Below are 17519 nucleotides of genomic sequence, written 5' to 3' on the forward strand. Positions count from 1 at the left end.
TTTATAACTATATAACTTTATAACTATATAACTTTATAACTATTCGCCGGATTATATAGGAAGAATGAACAAGAGTTTCGAGGAAACTAATGCTGATATTTTAGTTTCTTCCAATGTAAAGGACAAGACTGCATCCTATTTAACATCCGCAATAACGAAAATCTCCGATCAGCATATAGTAAATAAAACTGTCAGTATTTGAACTTCAGATCCACTTTGGGTGACGAGTCAAATACTTTCTTTGATTCGGAAACGTAATCGTTTACATAAAGTTGCCTCAAAGTAAGTTCCGCTGTCAGAATTTATAAAGAAATATTCGTCTCTGAAACAGAAGATTCGCTCGGTAACAAAACGCGATAGCACCTGACTAAAGCGCTCATAAAATCCCACAATGACAATCAATTTCGAAAAATTAGCGTCAATGATACAGGCTGTAATAACCCCGAAGAAATCGAAAAGTTACTCAGTCGACTATTGTAGATCCAAATCGAGATGCCGATATTCAGTATTAACCCTTTCCTCGCATGCTTCTGAATAATACTGTTCCTACGCACATGGGCTCACCAGGCCCGAGCACACAGACTTAAGTAGTTTATTTGTTACAAAAAAAGTAATCTAAGGTAATCACTTGCTGCCAGTCATCAGTACTAGTCATGGAAGAGCTTAGACGTGTCTTCCACACTAACGGATACGTAATCTTGTCATTTTTTAAAATATAAATTCAAAAGTTTGGAGTCAAGCTATGATTTTAAGAAGGTTACAAGCGAAGACGAACTTGCCCGGTCAGACATAGAAGACTTTCTGCACTAAATCATAGGCCATACCAAATATATGCATGGGCCCTCAACCAATCCCATTTAACTCAGCCCAGGGGAATTATATACGTGAAACAGCCATATCCAGGTCCCGTCATCCTAAACATGCATGAGATGACAGTCTGAAGGATGGAGCAGTGAAATGCAGGGAAATCTCAGATTCAGGGAAGGAGAAAGCAAATCTGCCCAAGCAGAATGGGTATGACCCTGTTGAGCCCCCGACTATTAAGAACCTATTTTGGACCTGGAGAGATTTATGCGGAATATGGGACAGAACGTGGTTTGTCAAAATATACAGAGAAACACCCTAGGGCTAATCATGTCCAAAGGGATTACTCTGTATGGCGATGTCGTTGGCCATTCCTATGGCAGCCATCAATGTTCCCGTCCCAAGAGGTTTCAGATGAATGGACACGATCTAAAAGAGCCTCATTCATTAGAAGGCATCATCGATTCTAGGTGGGTTGTACACATTCTGTTGCCCCAGTTCCATTTTGTATGGAACCCCTGCTGTTCCAGGATCATTTTGGATATTTTAAAGATAACCCAACACTTGACACCACAGATGGGCAAACCTCTACAATGTGTAAACCTTTACGTGATGAGAGGAGAGAAAGGATTCATAATGCTTCTCATCTTCGTTTATCTGACTTGGCTATCAGGTACTGGGTAAAGCTGCAGAATACGCGGAGTGTTTGTCATCGGTGATGTGCGGCCCCAGCACATAACACCACCCCAGAGAAGACACAAACTTCTCTCAGGAGTCTCACATAGGAACAAACTTGTACTTTGCTCGTCAAGCACTTATTTAATTGTCCTTGTCCTTAAATCTGAGCATGGGTATGAGATTCAAGAACCACCTTTCAGACATTGCATCGTTGACAATGGGAATTCCATATTGTGAATCCACCATCGACTGTTTCGGGTAACCAACTGTCATCAGAACTCCTATCAGGGCCGAAATTTCATGGTTTTTCGTTTCTTTCCAAACAAATTCTAGTTTGCCCCTTTCCCTCAAAGCTGTCTTCCCTTCAGTGTTTGTTGTGTGCTGGGGTAGACGAGTGGTTAAAGCCTTCACTCGTCACCGGGTTCGATTGCCTCAGATGGGTGCAATGAGTGACCCAAACTCTGGTGTCAGCGCCGCAATATTGCTGAATATAAACGACGTAAAACCATACTCACTCACTCACAACCTATCTTCGTATCCAAGTCGTAAGTCCAGGGATCATATGATTCAACAAAAACTCTCATCAACTCCTTTGTTACTTCTCGATTGGATTATTGCAATGCCCTGTTATCCGGTACTACTGTCATCTCCAATCTCCAGCGCATTCAGAACAAAGCCGCCAGAGTTATCTCCCTCACCAAACCAACTGATCATTTCACTCCAGTCATCAAACAGCTCCACTGGCTTCCAGTTCAGCAAAGGATTATCTTCATGCAGCTCCTCTTCACTTACCCTGCACTCTTTGTCCAGACCTCTCCCCGCTATCTGAAGGATCTCCTCACCACATACCAGCCTCAACGAACTCTTCGTTCATCCAACCAGTGTCTGCTTCACGTGCCATCCACAAGAACTAAGCTTGCCGTAAATGCGTTCCCTGTGTTCGCTCCGAAACTTTGGAATATCCTGCCAATCAACATAAAGTCTGCTGACTCCATCTCATCATTCAAACGACTCCTCAAGACCTACCTTTTCAGTTACTAACTCTCAAAATCTTCCTCCAACAACTTTATTATGCAGCTATTCTCAGCGCCGTTGGGCAGGTTATGCCTGGAAACTAGGCGCTTTATAAATTAATTATTGTTATGATGATGATCCGCACTGACCACCCGTTGCAGTGGCCTCGTAGGATATTAGGGGTAGGTGTTTTGGTTGGTGGCAATGTTGTTGACCATATACTGCCATAATTTCCAACCATAAACCTTTGTCCAGGTTCATAGTTATAGGCAGTGTTACCCTGCTCTGTATCACTGGATGATGCGCCATCACCGGAAGCTGGGGCAGAAACTCGATATCTGATCCACCGTCATCTGTAAAAGCGGCGCTGCTTCATCAATGGCCTCATGGTTGCTTAAAATGACCAAAATATACCCTCTTCCTTCCCTCATTTTCATGTAAAAAACCCTACCATCAAATAGACTATTTGAATGTAGAACACAAGAGTTTTAGCAATGTGTCCGGGTCTGTCAGACCCGTGTGTGTACTTAAAGGTCACATGCAACCAAAAAATCAAACATAATTAAAACACATTTATCACTTATTCATGACATATAATATACATTGCTGCTTTTAAAAAAACAAATAAACACAATTATAAGCGTACAATCGCGGTTCAAAAGTGCAATAGTTTGTACTTGGGCTTACTTCCCCAGAAACGAAGCCCTCGGGAGACCGAACCCAGTCATAGCGGGTGGACATGCATTCAAGTGTAACGACGGCTTCCGATTGGCTGGTTCATTTGCTGATATGCTGAGGGTTCATTGTGTGTACAGAAAGATGATCTGTTTGGTGGGCATTTTAGAAGTATAGCCAGTCACAAGAAAGTAAGATTGTTTATGGATAACAACTTCTTTTTGTGTACTTGATGCGTCGTTTCAGTATGGATTCATATACTGTTGTCAAACAAAATCATATACACGAAAAGAAGCCGTTATCCATGTAGAATGTATATAGAGATGTTGGGTTTGGAAAATACATGTTCTCTGAATTTGCGCTCGATCCAATAAAAATTCATGTCAGTAGAGATGGTAAACTACTGCGTGGCTGGAATCTGTCATTCGTCCAAGTACAAAGCAGGACTTGAAACTGACAAGAGTTTGCACCAGTTTCCGTCAGATCCAGTCATCCAAAAAAAAATGAATGTAGTTTGTTTGCAACCCACAGACATAAAAACATGTCATGTGTATCACACCTGCCTAATTACATAATGTGGCAGAGACGGGACTCGGGTGCACGAGTCATAAATCAACTTATTTTCTTTATGTCGTATAGTCTGATAGGTGTTAAGTTCAAATTGCACGTGGTCAATGATTGAAGCTGTGTATTGAATGTTGTCTTTAGCAGACAGGCAGACAGACATATAGGTGTCAATAAACCAGACATTGAGCTTTCTCTGAGACAGAGACTGCTTACCACAATCAGCAAGGTGTTTTACGTAATGAGTAGATTAATTACTTGTTTGTGTACACAACCAAGATTAGACTACTGTTCACGACCTCAGACGCTGGGCATGCAAACTGTTTCATGCTCCGCGAACCTATTCACTGCGCATGCGTTATGGACGCAGCGCAGCACAGCTGTTGAAACCAGTTTTCCTCCCAGCGCTGGGGGGAATTTAGTGAAACGTTTGAACTCCGATTTCGCGGGCTTTTTTTCAACTTTATAGGTTGAATTGGCATTTTTTATGATTTGTTTCGGTAAGTGCATACCGAAAGGTACCAGAATCTGCAAAGTTGTGTTTTACGTTGCATGTGACCTTTAACGTGGGTAAAAATTAATAATGACCATACAACGTTAATTTGTTAGTAAGTGTTGATGAAAACTAGGTATTCACATAACATGAGGCATACATCAAGTTTCAGCTAAACGTTCTAATTCATTTCTATGATATAGGAGCGGAAACAGGCACCCGGGCCTCTCATGCCTCGGGATACAAGCTACGAGTTAACTACCATCACTCTAACCCGCGATGACATCAGCGATACTTTGATGTCATTGGACACATGAAACGCGACCGGCCCGGATTGGATAGGAAATAGAGTACATTGTACTTAGATACACCGCAAATAGTCAAACATCCATACTTACAAACTAATTCAGTTTATCGCTTAGCCAGTCATTTTGCCCTGTTCATGGAAAGAAGCATCGGTCTGTGTGAAACGTTCATTGAACTAAATATTCAAATTTCCAAGAGATGACGACTTACTGACAAATTTACAATCATGTTTCACGACAGGAAAGTCCACAACAATATTTACAATACAATTACATATTAAATATTTACAATTACAATACAATCACTGTATAGCCAAAGCTATTGACGAAGGGAAATAAGTTAGAACAGTCTTGTGCGACATAAGTATAGTCTTTGATATTATTGCCTGGCTTACAGGAATTATTTATAAAAATGAAAACGTGTGGTATCCATGACGTGCAGTTAAAATGGTTTGAACGCTTTTTCGGAAATACACGTAGAATACAAAGGGTAGCAAGTAACGGGTATAAATCTGACAAGAACATAGCTGGAGTACCTCAGGTCACTGTCCTTGGACCTCTCCTTTTTCTGATATACATCAGTGATATTGTATGTGGCACTGACAGTAATCTTTCTTTGCGGATGACACTTCATTATAATAAATAATCATAACAGACTCATCAGTTGCTCCTGAGTCAAAAGTCATAAACATTTAGGATTAACACTCCACGACTGTACATGGAATGACCACACACATGGCAAAGTTCGCTCTATGGTCACTTGCCGAGTATCACATAAAACGTTGGATATTACGTGCAAGTCCTATATCTTGCCTATATCTGACGATTGTTCGCATATTTGGGAGAGCTATACGTCTGAACAATCGCGTATATTGGTAAACTTACACCGTGTTGCTATTGACCAGTGAAGGTCCCGGGGTAGAATAGGTCTTCAGCAACCCATGCTTGCCTTAAAAGGCGATTATGCTTGCCGTAGGGGCGACTAACGGGATCGGGTGGTCAGGCTCGCTGACTTGGTTGACACATGTTATCAGTTCCCAATGGCGCAGATCGATGCTGATGTTGTTGATCACTGGATTGTCTGGTCCAGACTCGATTATTTACAGACTGCCGACAAAGAACTGGAATGTATAACAAAGTCATAACAAAATTTTTAAGGAAACCAAATGTCAGTTCTTGCAAGACAGAAGGTGCTGACAAAACGTACCTTTCTTCAAGATGTGCAATAACCAATTCCTAAAATACCTTTGTGATCTCATCCCAAACTCTGTCTCCGGAACTACAAGCTGTAACTTAAGAAATAATTCTTCAATGCAAGGAATTTACACTCGAACTGCCGCCTATACCAACACCATTTTACCTGACACAATAAATTTATGGAATGCCCTATTAAATTCCAGAGAGTCATGTAGTCTCACAGAATTTAAAACCTAATTACATGAACTGAAAATATGATTTATATTGACTTTAACTGTGGCACTCGTGTTTTGTCAAATCTGTCAAATCTAATTACTGTATTTATACACTACCAGTTACATATTTATATACATTTTTAACAGAAACAAAACATTTACCCCTTGCGTAAGCCAGAAAATAGTTGAATCCGTCCAGGATCATATCTTCAAGACACAACGCTTCAAATTTTCTCTCCCACAAATAATTAATTAACTCACCAACATTCTCATAACTGATTTATATTTCTATTACAATAACAAACATCGACAAGGGATTAACATAATTATTTATTGATTTATTAATTAATATACATGAACACCGTGGATTTGTCAAAAAGGTAGCGTTAATACATTTACTAAGCCAGATTGAATACACACACACACTCTGTGTAAAGTGCCTGTGTCAAAACAAGATTCAAGATTCAGTATTAAAGGCCTCCATCACCAAACTAATCGAAGCGTTGGTAAAAGCGTCAGTTTTTCCCTTCAGCTATTGATATACAGCTGTGTGATTTGTGTGCACTTCAGGGTCTTAAGTGTCTCAACTTTCTTAAATTTGTCTGCATAATATAAATTATTTGTACAAATACGTTCCGAAAAAGCGTTGTTTCTCAGCTTGCTGTGCAAATGACATGAGGTTATTAAGTGCACCAACTTCATCTTCAACTGTCGACTCAAAACAATATTTCCATGTTCTGTCCTCTCTACCATATATACAACAACTGCGACATGATATGGTTATTATAAAAACAGATTGAATTGTTATACCATATGCGTTTAAAGAAAATTTAACAGACTTCTAAAGCTCATTTTCTCGCGGTTTTCCAGTTGAGAGTTGTCTCCCCAAAGCGACACCTTTCACACTCCAAAGATGGCGGCTCCTGCGAAAAGCTCGCCGAGGGATGCACAAGTAATGGCAGCAGTTTTGAAAGATATGGGCGTTTTGGACTACGAACCACGGTTAATTAATCAGATGCTTGAGTTTACCTACCGTAAGTACAAGACCGAGACAAAAATACTTTTCTCCTCACAAGTCTTGAAAGCATTGGTTCCACTGTTTTTAATCACACTATTCTATTCACAGTCACTGAGTCAGTGTGAGACACCTTGCTTACGAGGATAATGCTGCAATTTTTAGGTTCTGCCATCGCAGGTAGACAACAATAGATGATCTAGTACTCACAGTCACAAGAAGCCCCACCACCATGAATGCCAGTTGGACACATTTGTCCATCCTTTTCAGCCCCACTCTAAAGTAAAAATATTCGGCATCGCTTTGATGACACATTACTTAGGGGGAAATATAGTCTCTTGATATCATCTACTATCATCTTTGGCAAATCAAACGTGCTGAAAAGCACCTTAGAAGTTTGGTACAACGTAAATGATTTATGATTAAATTTGAAGTCTCCATATTTAACATGTAAGCACTGGTAGAACAACCCATAAATATTCGGAGGACTGAACTAAAAAAGGTCACTGATAAAAATAGAATCAGTTAAGATGTTTGGGAAAATATATGAACACAAGATGCTCAAGTGACCCTTCCACCAATTATGTTTTACAATAGTTAGTCATAAGAAACCCATTACATCACATGTATTGATTGAACAGCTTTGAAGAAAACCGATTAATCATTTCTATACCTAGTATTCACAGATGCATTGTTTGTGTTAATGTCAGGATACATTACGGATATCCTGGATGATGCTAAAGTCTATTCAACACATGCCAACAAGAAGAACCTGGACACTGATGATGTCAAGCTGGCCATTCAATGCAAGATGGATCACTCATTTACAACACCTCCACCTCGGGATGTAAGTATCTGTAGACCAGGGTCAAACAGGTTGACTGTATGACCATTTGCTTACTAGATAGAGCATGAGGTTTGTCGTAAAGTCCATAACTATCTCACAACAAAAGGTGGCTCCATGTGTTTCTTACTAATTCACAGTTTGTAAGAGCGTGAAAAAGCTGAAATTTGGATATTTAACCCTTAAATGGCCCTTAATTCATTTTAGCCGTGCAAAGACCCGAATTGCCCGTAATTTGCCCATAAAGGCTTCATATATGCCCTAAACAATGTTATCAACTCAGTGCAACCCTTGAATTCTGGTGCTGACCCTATTTTTTGTAGGCAGTAGGAATAAGCTTTCAGATACCATTGTTTTGTTTATTTCCAACACTGCAAATCATGATGTTCCAGACTCATAAATGTAGCCACGGTTACATTTCTATGTTTGTGTTCTACAGCTGCTGATGGAGATAGCTCGCCACAAGAACAGTCAACAGCTGCCCCTCATCAAGCCATACTCACTACCACGCCTGCCACCAGACAGATACTGCCTCAGTGCTCCCAACTACAGACTTAGGACACTCAAGAAGGTGAGTGTTTTAGCCCATTTAGATTCCAGTCCAGAGTAACAGATACTAGGGCAGTCCCCCCTGGATTTCATGGCAAATTTTTAAGAATTCCACTGCAAATATAAGCAAATTCTGCACCCCATTTTTCAATATTCTGCAAAACAATCTGCGGTTACAACATTTAGAAAAAACAACAAAAACGTCATGCAGACCTTCATAGTTTAATTCTCAAACACAGATATAAAGTTAAGTCGACAGTACACATCACATCTCGAGCAAGGTTGATGACAAAGCACCCACACCTTTTTCTGTGTTTGAGAATTAAACACTCGCTGAAAGTTATTTGTCTCCTCTCAGTCGTAACTTTGATGCAAACAACAAATTTATACCTAAAAGAAATCTGAAATAATTTCAATTTTCAAAATGATTTGATCTTGAGAATGTGATCGCAGTGTCAAATTCATCTAATATTATTTGAAAGATGCCTAAAACTTGCTTTGTTAATAAAATATCTTTACATCATGTTTATTTTGGAAATGTTGTCACAGTAAATATGTCAGTCCTTTCTCTGTTTTTACGTGTAGCCACTCCTATATTTGACATTAACTCTACTTTTCGTTTTGGCTGACAGTCAGTTTTCACTCCGTTTTTACAATAACCAAATTCCGCAGCAGAAAAGTAGCAAATCCTGCATTGATTCTGCATGAAAATGCATTTTCCGCGGACCAAACTTTGTCTGCATGGGAAGGTAAATTCCGTGATTTTTTTCTGCAACCGCGGAATCCAGGAGGGACTGCTAGGGGTGTCAGGATACAGGTTCCTCATGATACAATATGTCTCTTGATATGGAGGTCACAAAACGAAATATATTGCCTCACATAGAGTGAATTTATGGAAATATTTCTTATAGACAGTTCATGGAGGTATGTTTTCCATTAAGTCTGGAAATGTCAATCCAGTGATCAACATCATGAGCATTGATCTACGAAACTGGGATACAATGACATGTGTCAAGTCAATGGGGCTGATCTTGTTAGTCGCCTCTTTGTGACGTGTATGGTTTGCTGAAAATAAATTCTAACACAGATCTTTATGAGTTTGATACATTAGAGAGGAATGTGACACCAAGAATACGCACGTTATGGGATTTCAGATACTTGCAAACATCTTTTGTTTTCTCAATTAATGCATGAACAGTTTTAAACATGCCCAGGTTTATTCAGGACAATCTCTTAACACTGGCCGTTATGTGAGTGTTCGACTAACTCCATGTAGATGGGGTAAATGCTGCATTCAAAAAAACATTATCAGACATTAGTGCTGTGTTTGAACAGTGAAAATCCAGATTAGCACACAAGTTTATTGCTTCATGAACTGGGAAACTACAACAGTTGTTTAAGTTTTGATTTAACAATTATAACAATAAGAAACATATTTCTTAAAGTTTAATTTCTTTTATATGAATGTGGAGTAGTCTCCCAACACATAAGTAATCAACTGAAACTCGATCAATCGCTCCAGCACTATTGCAAAGTATCACAGACAAACAAATGTCTTTTATGTCTTATACACGTGAATTTGTGTTTGAAATAATGTATTTTTGCCGCTTGACGGAGACTTACACCGAACCATTGGTAGATTTGTCTGAGAGTCAGACACTATTCGTGAACACTGCATTTCTATACAATCCAAGCAACCCAAACCTCCAATGGAACATGTTCATTTTTTCAGTCTCGGATCCAGATAGGGTTGCCACAGTTTTCTTCCGGTTCTCCGAGAATCAGCATTGCTCCCATGCAGTGTGAGTATGCACTGAGTGTATGTAAAGCCCTCCATGTTTTCATTTCTTGTTTGTCTTTTGTTTAACACCTTCCTCAGCAATATTCCAGCCATGTGGCAATGGTCTGTAAATACTTTTGACAGTGATCAACATCATGAGCATGCATTTCGCAGTTGGGATACGATGATGTGGCAGCCAAGTCACGGGGCCTGACCACCTCATCCCTTAAGTTGTCTTTCATGACCAGCAAGGATTACTGAAGACCATCTAACCCAGATCTTTATAGGTCTCTTTGCTATGGTGAAAAGTGTGCCTTACAGGAGAGAGTTTCCGTCTTAGTCCACCTTGTTCAAAGAGACATTGAGGGGATGAGGAGACAAAACATGTACTGGCCAGTTTGGAGCTGATACATTTTGTCTTCTTTGTGTTTAACCATGGTCTTGAAATGACACAGACTACAGGGAGATCCCCAGACATCCGGACACATTCATTTGTGTGTAAATTGTCTAGATAACTGAATATCCATATATCTGGATTTCTGTCATCTTGGGTTTGGGTTTGTAATGTTACCTTCTGGGCTAGAACATTTCCAAAACAGCACAGTCATTTTGATTTGCAAATTACAGTTAGATCTTATCATCTTTCTCGATTTACCATGAAAGAAAGTAAGTATTATTATGTTTAGTTGATTATTTAGTTTCACTTTCACTAAAACCTTCGGAAGATTTAGATTGGTAGAGATTATGCTGAAATTATTACCACTGCGAATTGTGAAAAACCATTAATGTTTTGCACTGAGTACTATGTTTAAATCTCTCTAAATTTTACCAAATCCAAAAATGTTTTATTTTCAAATATAATGATTATTATCCTAAATTTTTCTGAAATGAGCATTTCAGTTTCATTATAACATTTATCACAAATCTAATAATTAATTATGCAGACATCAGGCGATATCATTCAGAATGATTACATCAAAATGTTAGGACTGGGCACCTGCTTGTGTATGAATACATTTCAAAGTCGATAAACCATGACTATATTCTGTATTTTTTCTTTCAGCAAAGGGCTCTAGTTCCTCTAGTCACAGTCTCACAGTGGTATCAAAAGCGCAACCGACTGTAACTATTATTAGCAAACCTGCTGCAGCCACTATTCCTAAACCTACCATCAGAGTCAATACAGGTGGGTGTGATGCATGTTTGAGTGAGTGAGGCTAAGCTATATTCCAGCCACATCATGGCAGACTGCACTAGCTCAACCTGACTTTGAGTGGGTGGGTGAGTTTAGTTTTACGCTGCACTCAGCAATATTCCAGCTATGTTGCAGTGGTTTGTAAATAAAGACAAGACAATTCAGTGATCAACAGCATAAGCATTGATCTGTGCAACCAATGACGTGTCAACCAAGTCAGCAAGGCTAACCACCCGATCCCGTTAGTCGCCTCTTATGACAAGCATAGTCATCTTTTGTGGCAAGCATGGGTTTCTGAAGGCCTGTTCTACCCCGGATCTTCATGGGTTCAACCTGACTTTAACTGTCACAAGTAATCCTGAAACAACCCTGAAACTGGGTAGCCCAACTATTTTAATGTGCAGTTCATTCAAACCTTACACTTTTAAGAAAAAAAACAAACTGCTGAATTTGTAGGTCATTCTTTTACCTTTCAGCTCATGGTATTCAATTTGTCTAACTGCATTTCATATTTGAACACTGACCCTCGCATTAGCACTACCCTCTGCATTGAACAAATATTTGGTCTCTCTTCGGTAAACAAGAACAGATTATGTGCAGACTGTTGGTAGCTGTAATATTGCTGACTGCAGCGATGAAACAGAAAGGAGCAAATAAGCAGTTTTAACAGAATTATTGTTGTTAAGTAATTGATTAGTAAGTTGACCAGCTAATTTTTACTTGTGTCTTGCTGGCAAACATTACAATAACATGTTTGTTCTCCTCATCGTCAGGGATGACAAAGGTCCTTCCCAACACCAGCGGTCAGATCATCACTACACGACCAATACCAACCAGCACTCTGTCCACTATTGGTCAGCAGGGTGCACTTGGAGGTCAGCCTGTGATTCCTGGTGTCAACCCTCTCAAGAGGAAGTTGGAGGATGATGATTATGATAAATGATGAAGGCAACTTCATCATTATCTACAAGATATCTGGAAATCTGTGTGAGCTTGAGTTGGACAACTGGTGTTGTTCAAGTGAAGGATACTGGAAGATTTTGATTATGCCATATGTTGTGGTTGATGAGCTGGAGGAGCTGAAATATACATGAGCTTAACTATGACAACTGGTGTGGATTGAGAAAGGGATATCTGGAAGACTTTGATTATGCTATATGTTGTGGTCTATAAGCTTGAGGTGTTGAAATATATCTGAGCCTAATTTTGACAAGTGGTATGGTTCAAGAGAGGGATGCCTGGAAGATTCTGATTGTGATGTATTGTGACCGATGAGCTTTAACTCTGTAGAAGCTTGTGTTGTTCAAGACAGGGACATCTGGAACGGCTGGAAAGAAATATGGAAGACGTTTTTTTTGACAACTTGGTGAGACTGGATGTAATGCAGCTTCATAAAGGATGAATGTCTGGAGGCAGTGTTCTCAGTGTTGCAGAGTCAAAGTAGCCAGCAGACCCAATGGATGTCTGGAGGCAGTGTTCTCAATGTTGCAGAGTCAAAGTAGCCAGCAGACCCAATGGATGTCTGGAGGCAGTGTTCTCAATGTTGCAGAGTCAAAGTAGCCAGCAGACCCAATGGATGTCTGGAGGCAGTGTTCTCAATGTTGCAGAGTCAAAGTAGCCAGCAGACCTAGTTGATTAAACTGAACAAATGAAAACTACAGTATGTCAAACGAACTAATGTTGCCTTTGGGTTCTACACTGGTACATTGAGACACTGTTCTCAGTGTTGCAGGGTCAAAGTAAAATAACCCAGTTGATTAAACTCAACCAGTCAACATTATTGCATATCAAACTCACTAATGTTGCCTTAGAGTGGTACACTGGTACACTGAGGTAGTGTTCTCAATTTTGCAGGGTCAAAATAACCTTTACATCCAGTTTGATTAAGCTTAACTAGTCAACACAATGGAATGTCAATAATATCAACATACAAATGTTGCCTTAGGGACTGTTCTTAATTTATGGCTAGGGGATGTGATGATGATTTTTACGGAGTTGCATCATGTACGATGTGAATGAACCCCCCCCCCCCTGTAAAATTAATGTACAAAGTAAGTGACCTTCCACCTGCTCGTTGTGTACAAAATCAGTGACACAGCCTCAAGTCTGTGTACAAAATATGCCGTGTACCCCTATGAATGGTCTCTTAGGGTACATATCTTCATACGCTATACATAACTATATTAGACATGACTCATTATGTTATGGGATGTACATGAGCTCCACGCATCCTTGCTGATTTGTACTCTTTTCAGACGCCAATTTTGCTGCCTTTCTGAAAATTAGATTATGGGAATTTCACTTAAGTGCTTTTTAAGCAAATATGATTTGTATTTGAAGGTTTATACAAGATAGTTTTGTTAATTCAGCCCAGTTGAAGTCTAAGGTTGTTACAAACAATTATAGAACTTATATTTTGAATTAAGTTTTGGTGTTGATTGATATGGTTGATATGTTTGATGTTTGATCAAACTGAACCAAACAAATGGAAACAAGCGTTTTCCTGCTTATAGTGATCTTTTTATTTTGTCTTGAGTGGCAGTATTAGTGGTATCAAATGGACATGAGTATGGCTGTTGATTGTTTACCCTTAAAATTTAACAATTATCATATGAAAGGGACATATTCCATCTAAAGGATTAGAAGTGGCTCAAACCAAATACTCATGTAGCTGTGTTAGACCTGACTATTGAATGACATCATAGAAGCTGATAATTGTTCAATAAATATCAATGGATTCCTGAAAACTATGAGAAAATTGCAAAACAGTGTCATCCTCTCAAGGAAATTAACCAGTTTATATCACAAGTGGATTGTGACATAGTTGTGCATGGATATTTTACAACAGAATCCTATACTTAAACCATTTGTTATTATAGACTTATGACCAGTCTAAGTAAACTTAGTCTCAGTGTATTTCGTTACACTCCACTACTGAGTCTAACAAAACCCGGTAGAAGGTCGCGTCAGGTAACCTTTGAGCGACTTATAACCGTCCAATCAAACGCGAGACGGTTAAATAGATTTCACCAATCAAACAACGGCTACTATTTAGGGATCGGGGACCTTTCAAAATATTCAGGTTACTGACACAGATCTCTCCACAAGCAAAAATCTGTATATAACACAATTATTTGACCAACTGTATATATGCTTTAGGGGTTCTGTTGACATGGTTACCATTAGCCAATACAATGTATTTACGCAAGATGACATCCTTGAATATTGCCAAAATTACACTATTTTCAGGGACTGTTTACTCACCGCTGTCATGGTTGTAATGTGCACCGTGTACATCACCCAGAAGCGAGCGTACGCTAAACAGCATTCGGAATCGTTCGGGTACGAACCTTTTCAAGATAAAAAGTTTTAAAGGCATGTGGGAATGTCCACTTTCGCGATTTGGTAAGCTGTTTTCTGATTGGTCAGTCTCAAAGGTTACCTGGTGGTGGAGTGTAACGAAAAGCACTGTGGATAAGTTTACTTAGACTGGACTTATGACAGTCATAGCACTGACTAAGCAGATAGTAATTCCTATACTTTAACATAGACTAACAACAGTCATAGCGCTACGTTTGGTTTGTGGAACAGGGCCCTAAACACATGATTTAGTAATGGCCAATGATCAAAGACCTAATTTTGTGTCATGTGAAAGCTATAGATCCACACAATAGTTAATGTACAATGTTATCTATGACACAATTTTCATATCGATCATTAATTGGTCGTGTTCCAATGATTAGAAATAATCGAAAATTGATTGAAATAATGATTGGAAATGATTACCGATTGTGAAAAAACATTTTTTAGATTGATCAGAATTTTGTTGTTTTAGCATAACACGTCAATGAAGTATAATCTTTCCATTAAATCTGAAGAATATTCACGAACAAACATGCGCTCAACAACATATAGCTATGTGCATTATAAAACTGAAACCACTTCTTTTGTTTAATTACAATTCTACTGTCTTTCTTGCATGTGTGCATGTCATTGTATGAGAGTATAAAATATAAAAAGAAGTAGTAATTAGAAAAAAAAAATGGGCAAAAGGATTGGTGATTACATTTAAAATGTGTACATTTTGATTATAACAGATAATTGTTCACCACAGATTCTCCGATAAGTCAGACCTATCACTGATGTACAGATACATGTTGGAAAAGTAGATCTTAAATATGCTGAGAGAAAAAAATAAGGGATCACATGAAAGGACAAGTTTTCCTTTATTATTTTCCAAGGCTTCCTCACAACCTTTTTACTGCATAACATTTGAAGAAACCTGAAAAAATATAAGGGAGCACTTGTGCTATCAGGTGATCCCTTATTTTTTCCCTTCAGTATATTTGTTTTCATAATCATGACAATGTATTATCATGATCATCTGCAGTAGAGGATGAATGTGTACGCAAAATGGTCTCTGGTCTTGCAAGTAAAAACATCATAACTTTCTTTCTGCCTTTGGGGTGGTGAATGGGTTCAGTGGTTAAAGTACCCGTGAAGGTCCCGGGGTAGAATAGGCCTTCAGCAACCCATGCTTGCCATAAAAGGTGACTATGCTTGTCGTAAGAGGCGACTAACGGGATCGGGTGGTCAGACTAGCTGACTTGGTTGACACATGTCATCGGTTCCCCATTGTGCAGATCGATGCTCATGTTGTTGATCACTGGATTGTCTGGTCCAGACTTGATTATTTACAGACCATCGCCATATAGCTGGAATATTGCTAAGTGCGACGTAAAACTAAACTCACTCACTCACTCAGTGGTTAAAGTGTTCACTTGTCACACCAAGGGGCGGTAAGGTGGCACTGTTTATTAAGTGTACACTTGTCCCATGCCCACCGAGGGGAGATGAGGTAGCCTTGTGGTTAAATCGTTCACTCATCACACTGAAGACGTGGGTTCAATTCACCACATGGTCATGTATAAAGTCCAATTCTGGTGCCCCCTGTCGTGATATTGCTGGAATATTGGTAAATGCAATGGAAAACAAAATTCATTCGCTGACTCTTTCTGCCAGATCCAAGAAACTGACATCAAAGATTCTAAAGAAGAAGCTGATATTCAGTCCTAAACCTGCAGCAAATATCATCAATTATCCCCAAAGTGTAACCATGGTAACCAATTTTATCAAAATTGTTAATACAGCTATGAGCATTGATGAGTATTGTTATTGCCTTTTTTAGACATTACGAGAAGTTATTTGTATTTCAAGTGGTCCAATTTAGACACAGAGCTTTACTGCTTACTGTAATATTTCTTTGTGTTGTTAAAGTGAAGTGTTATACTCAATACCTCGGAATAGGACGTGTGTTTGTATGGAAAGGTAAATTTTGAAGAAATTAATAATATTTGAATGAATTACTGCATTGAATGGACTGTTAAAATATGATGTTAAACATAATACCTCAAAATTGGATATGGAGTTTTTATGAACATATTTTATGAAGGAATTATTGATTAAGTCCTATTTGCCAGACAAGAGCACTTATGTTGGATTCTTAAGGGAACTGCTTGTGTGGATTGGTGTTTTCGACCTTTCAAAATCCTGAAATCACCTCTGCTTTACTAAACACTCTGTGACAAATATGGTCTGGAGATTGTCATCATACTGTTAGGGTATGTAGTCATTTTGTGTCTTCTGACAAAGGGTCAGGGTAGCCTGTTGGTTATAGGGTTTGCTCGTCATGCTGAATAATTGGGTTTGATTCCCCACTTGGACACTGTGTGAAGTCCATTTCTAGTGTCTCCCACCGTGATATTGCTGGAATTCACCTAAAGGTGGTGTAAAACCATACTCACTCAGAGAGATGAACACACTCATGCACACACACTTCTGGTTGATGATGATGATGGTGATGATGATGATGATTCATGTTTTCATAGACAAGATACAGTGTATCAATAATAATCAAGAATCATGTTTACAGATATCATTGAGCATGTAAAGAACAACACAACAAAATCAGAGGGAGTACTTTCCCATAATTCATGTTACATATATGTATAAATGATGTATGAATTGTGTGATAGAGATACTTTAATTGAATAGAATAAATCCTAGAAGTTGTAGTAAATTTTAGTGTTACGTTTTCATTTTTGTCAATGAGAGAAAGTTTGCATTATTGTACCCAAAGTCTGTAGTCAAGAGTACCCATTGTCTGACTTCCATGTTTTTCGAAGCAGTGG

At 38.9% G+C, this 17519-nt stretch overlaps 1 protein-coding gene across 1 annotated transcript; it reads left to right on the plus strand.

The window, feature by feature from the left end:
- Positions 1-6844: 6844 nt before the first annotated feature.
- Positions 6845-17407, plus strand: LOC137281402 (transcription initiation factor TFIID subunit 9B-like). The gene is made up of 6 exons (XM_067812604.1): positions 6845-6979; positions 7671-7807; positions 8244-8375; positions 10086-10155; positions 11197-11319; positions 12102-17407. Exons 1-6 carry the CDS (start codon positions 6859-6861, stop codon positions 12269-12271), a joined length of 753 nt encoding a protein of 250 aa, XP_067668705.1. The 5' UTR covers positions 6845-6858; the 3' UTR covers positions 12272-17407.
- Positions 17408-17519: the final 112 nt, after the last annotated feature.

This window comes from Haliotis asinina, chromosome 4 (genome assembly GCF_037392515.1).
Source record: "Haliotis asinina isolate JCU_RB_2024 chromosome 4, JCU_Hal_asi_v2, whole genome shotgun sequence".
In the NCBI taxonomy this organism is placed as follows: domain Eukaryota; kingdom Metazoa; phylum Mollusca; class Gastropoda; order Lepetellida; family Haliotidae; genus Haliotis; species Haliotis asinina.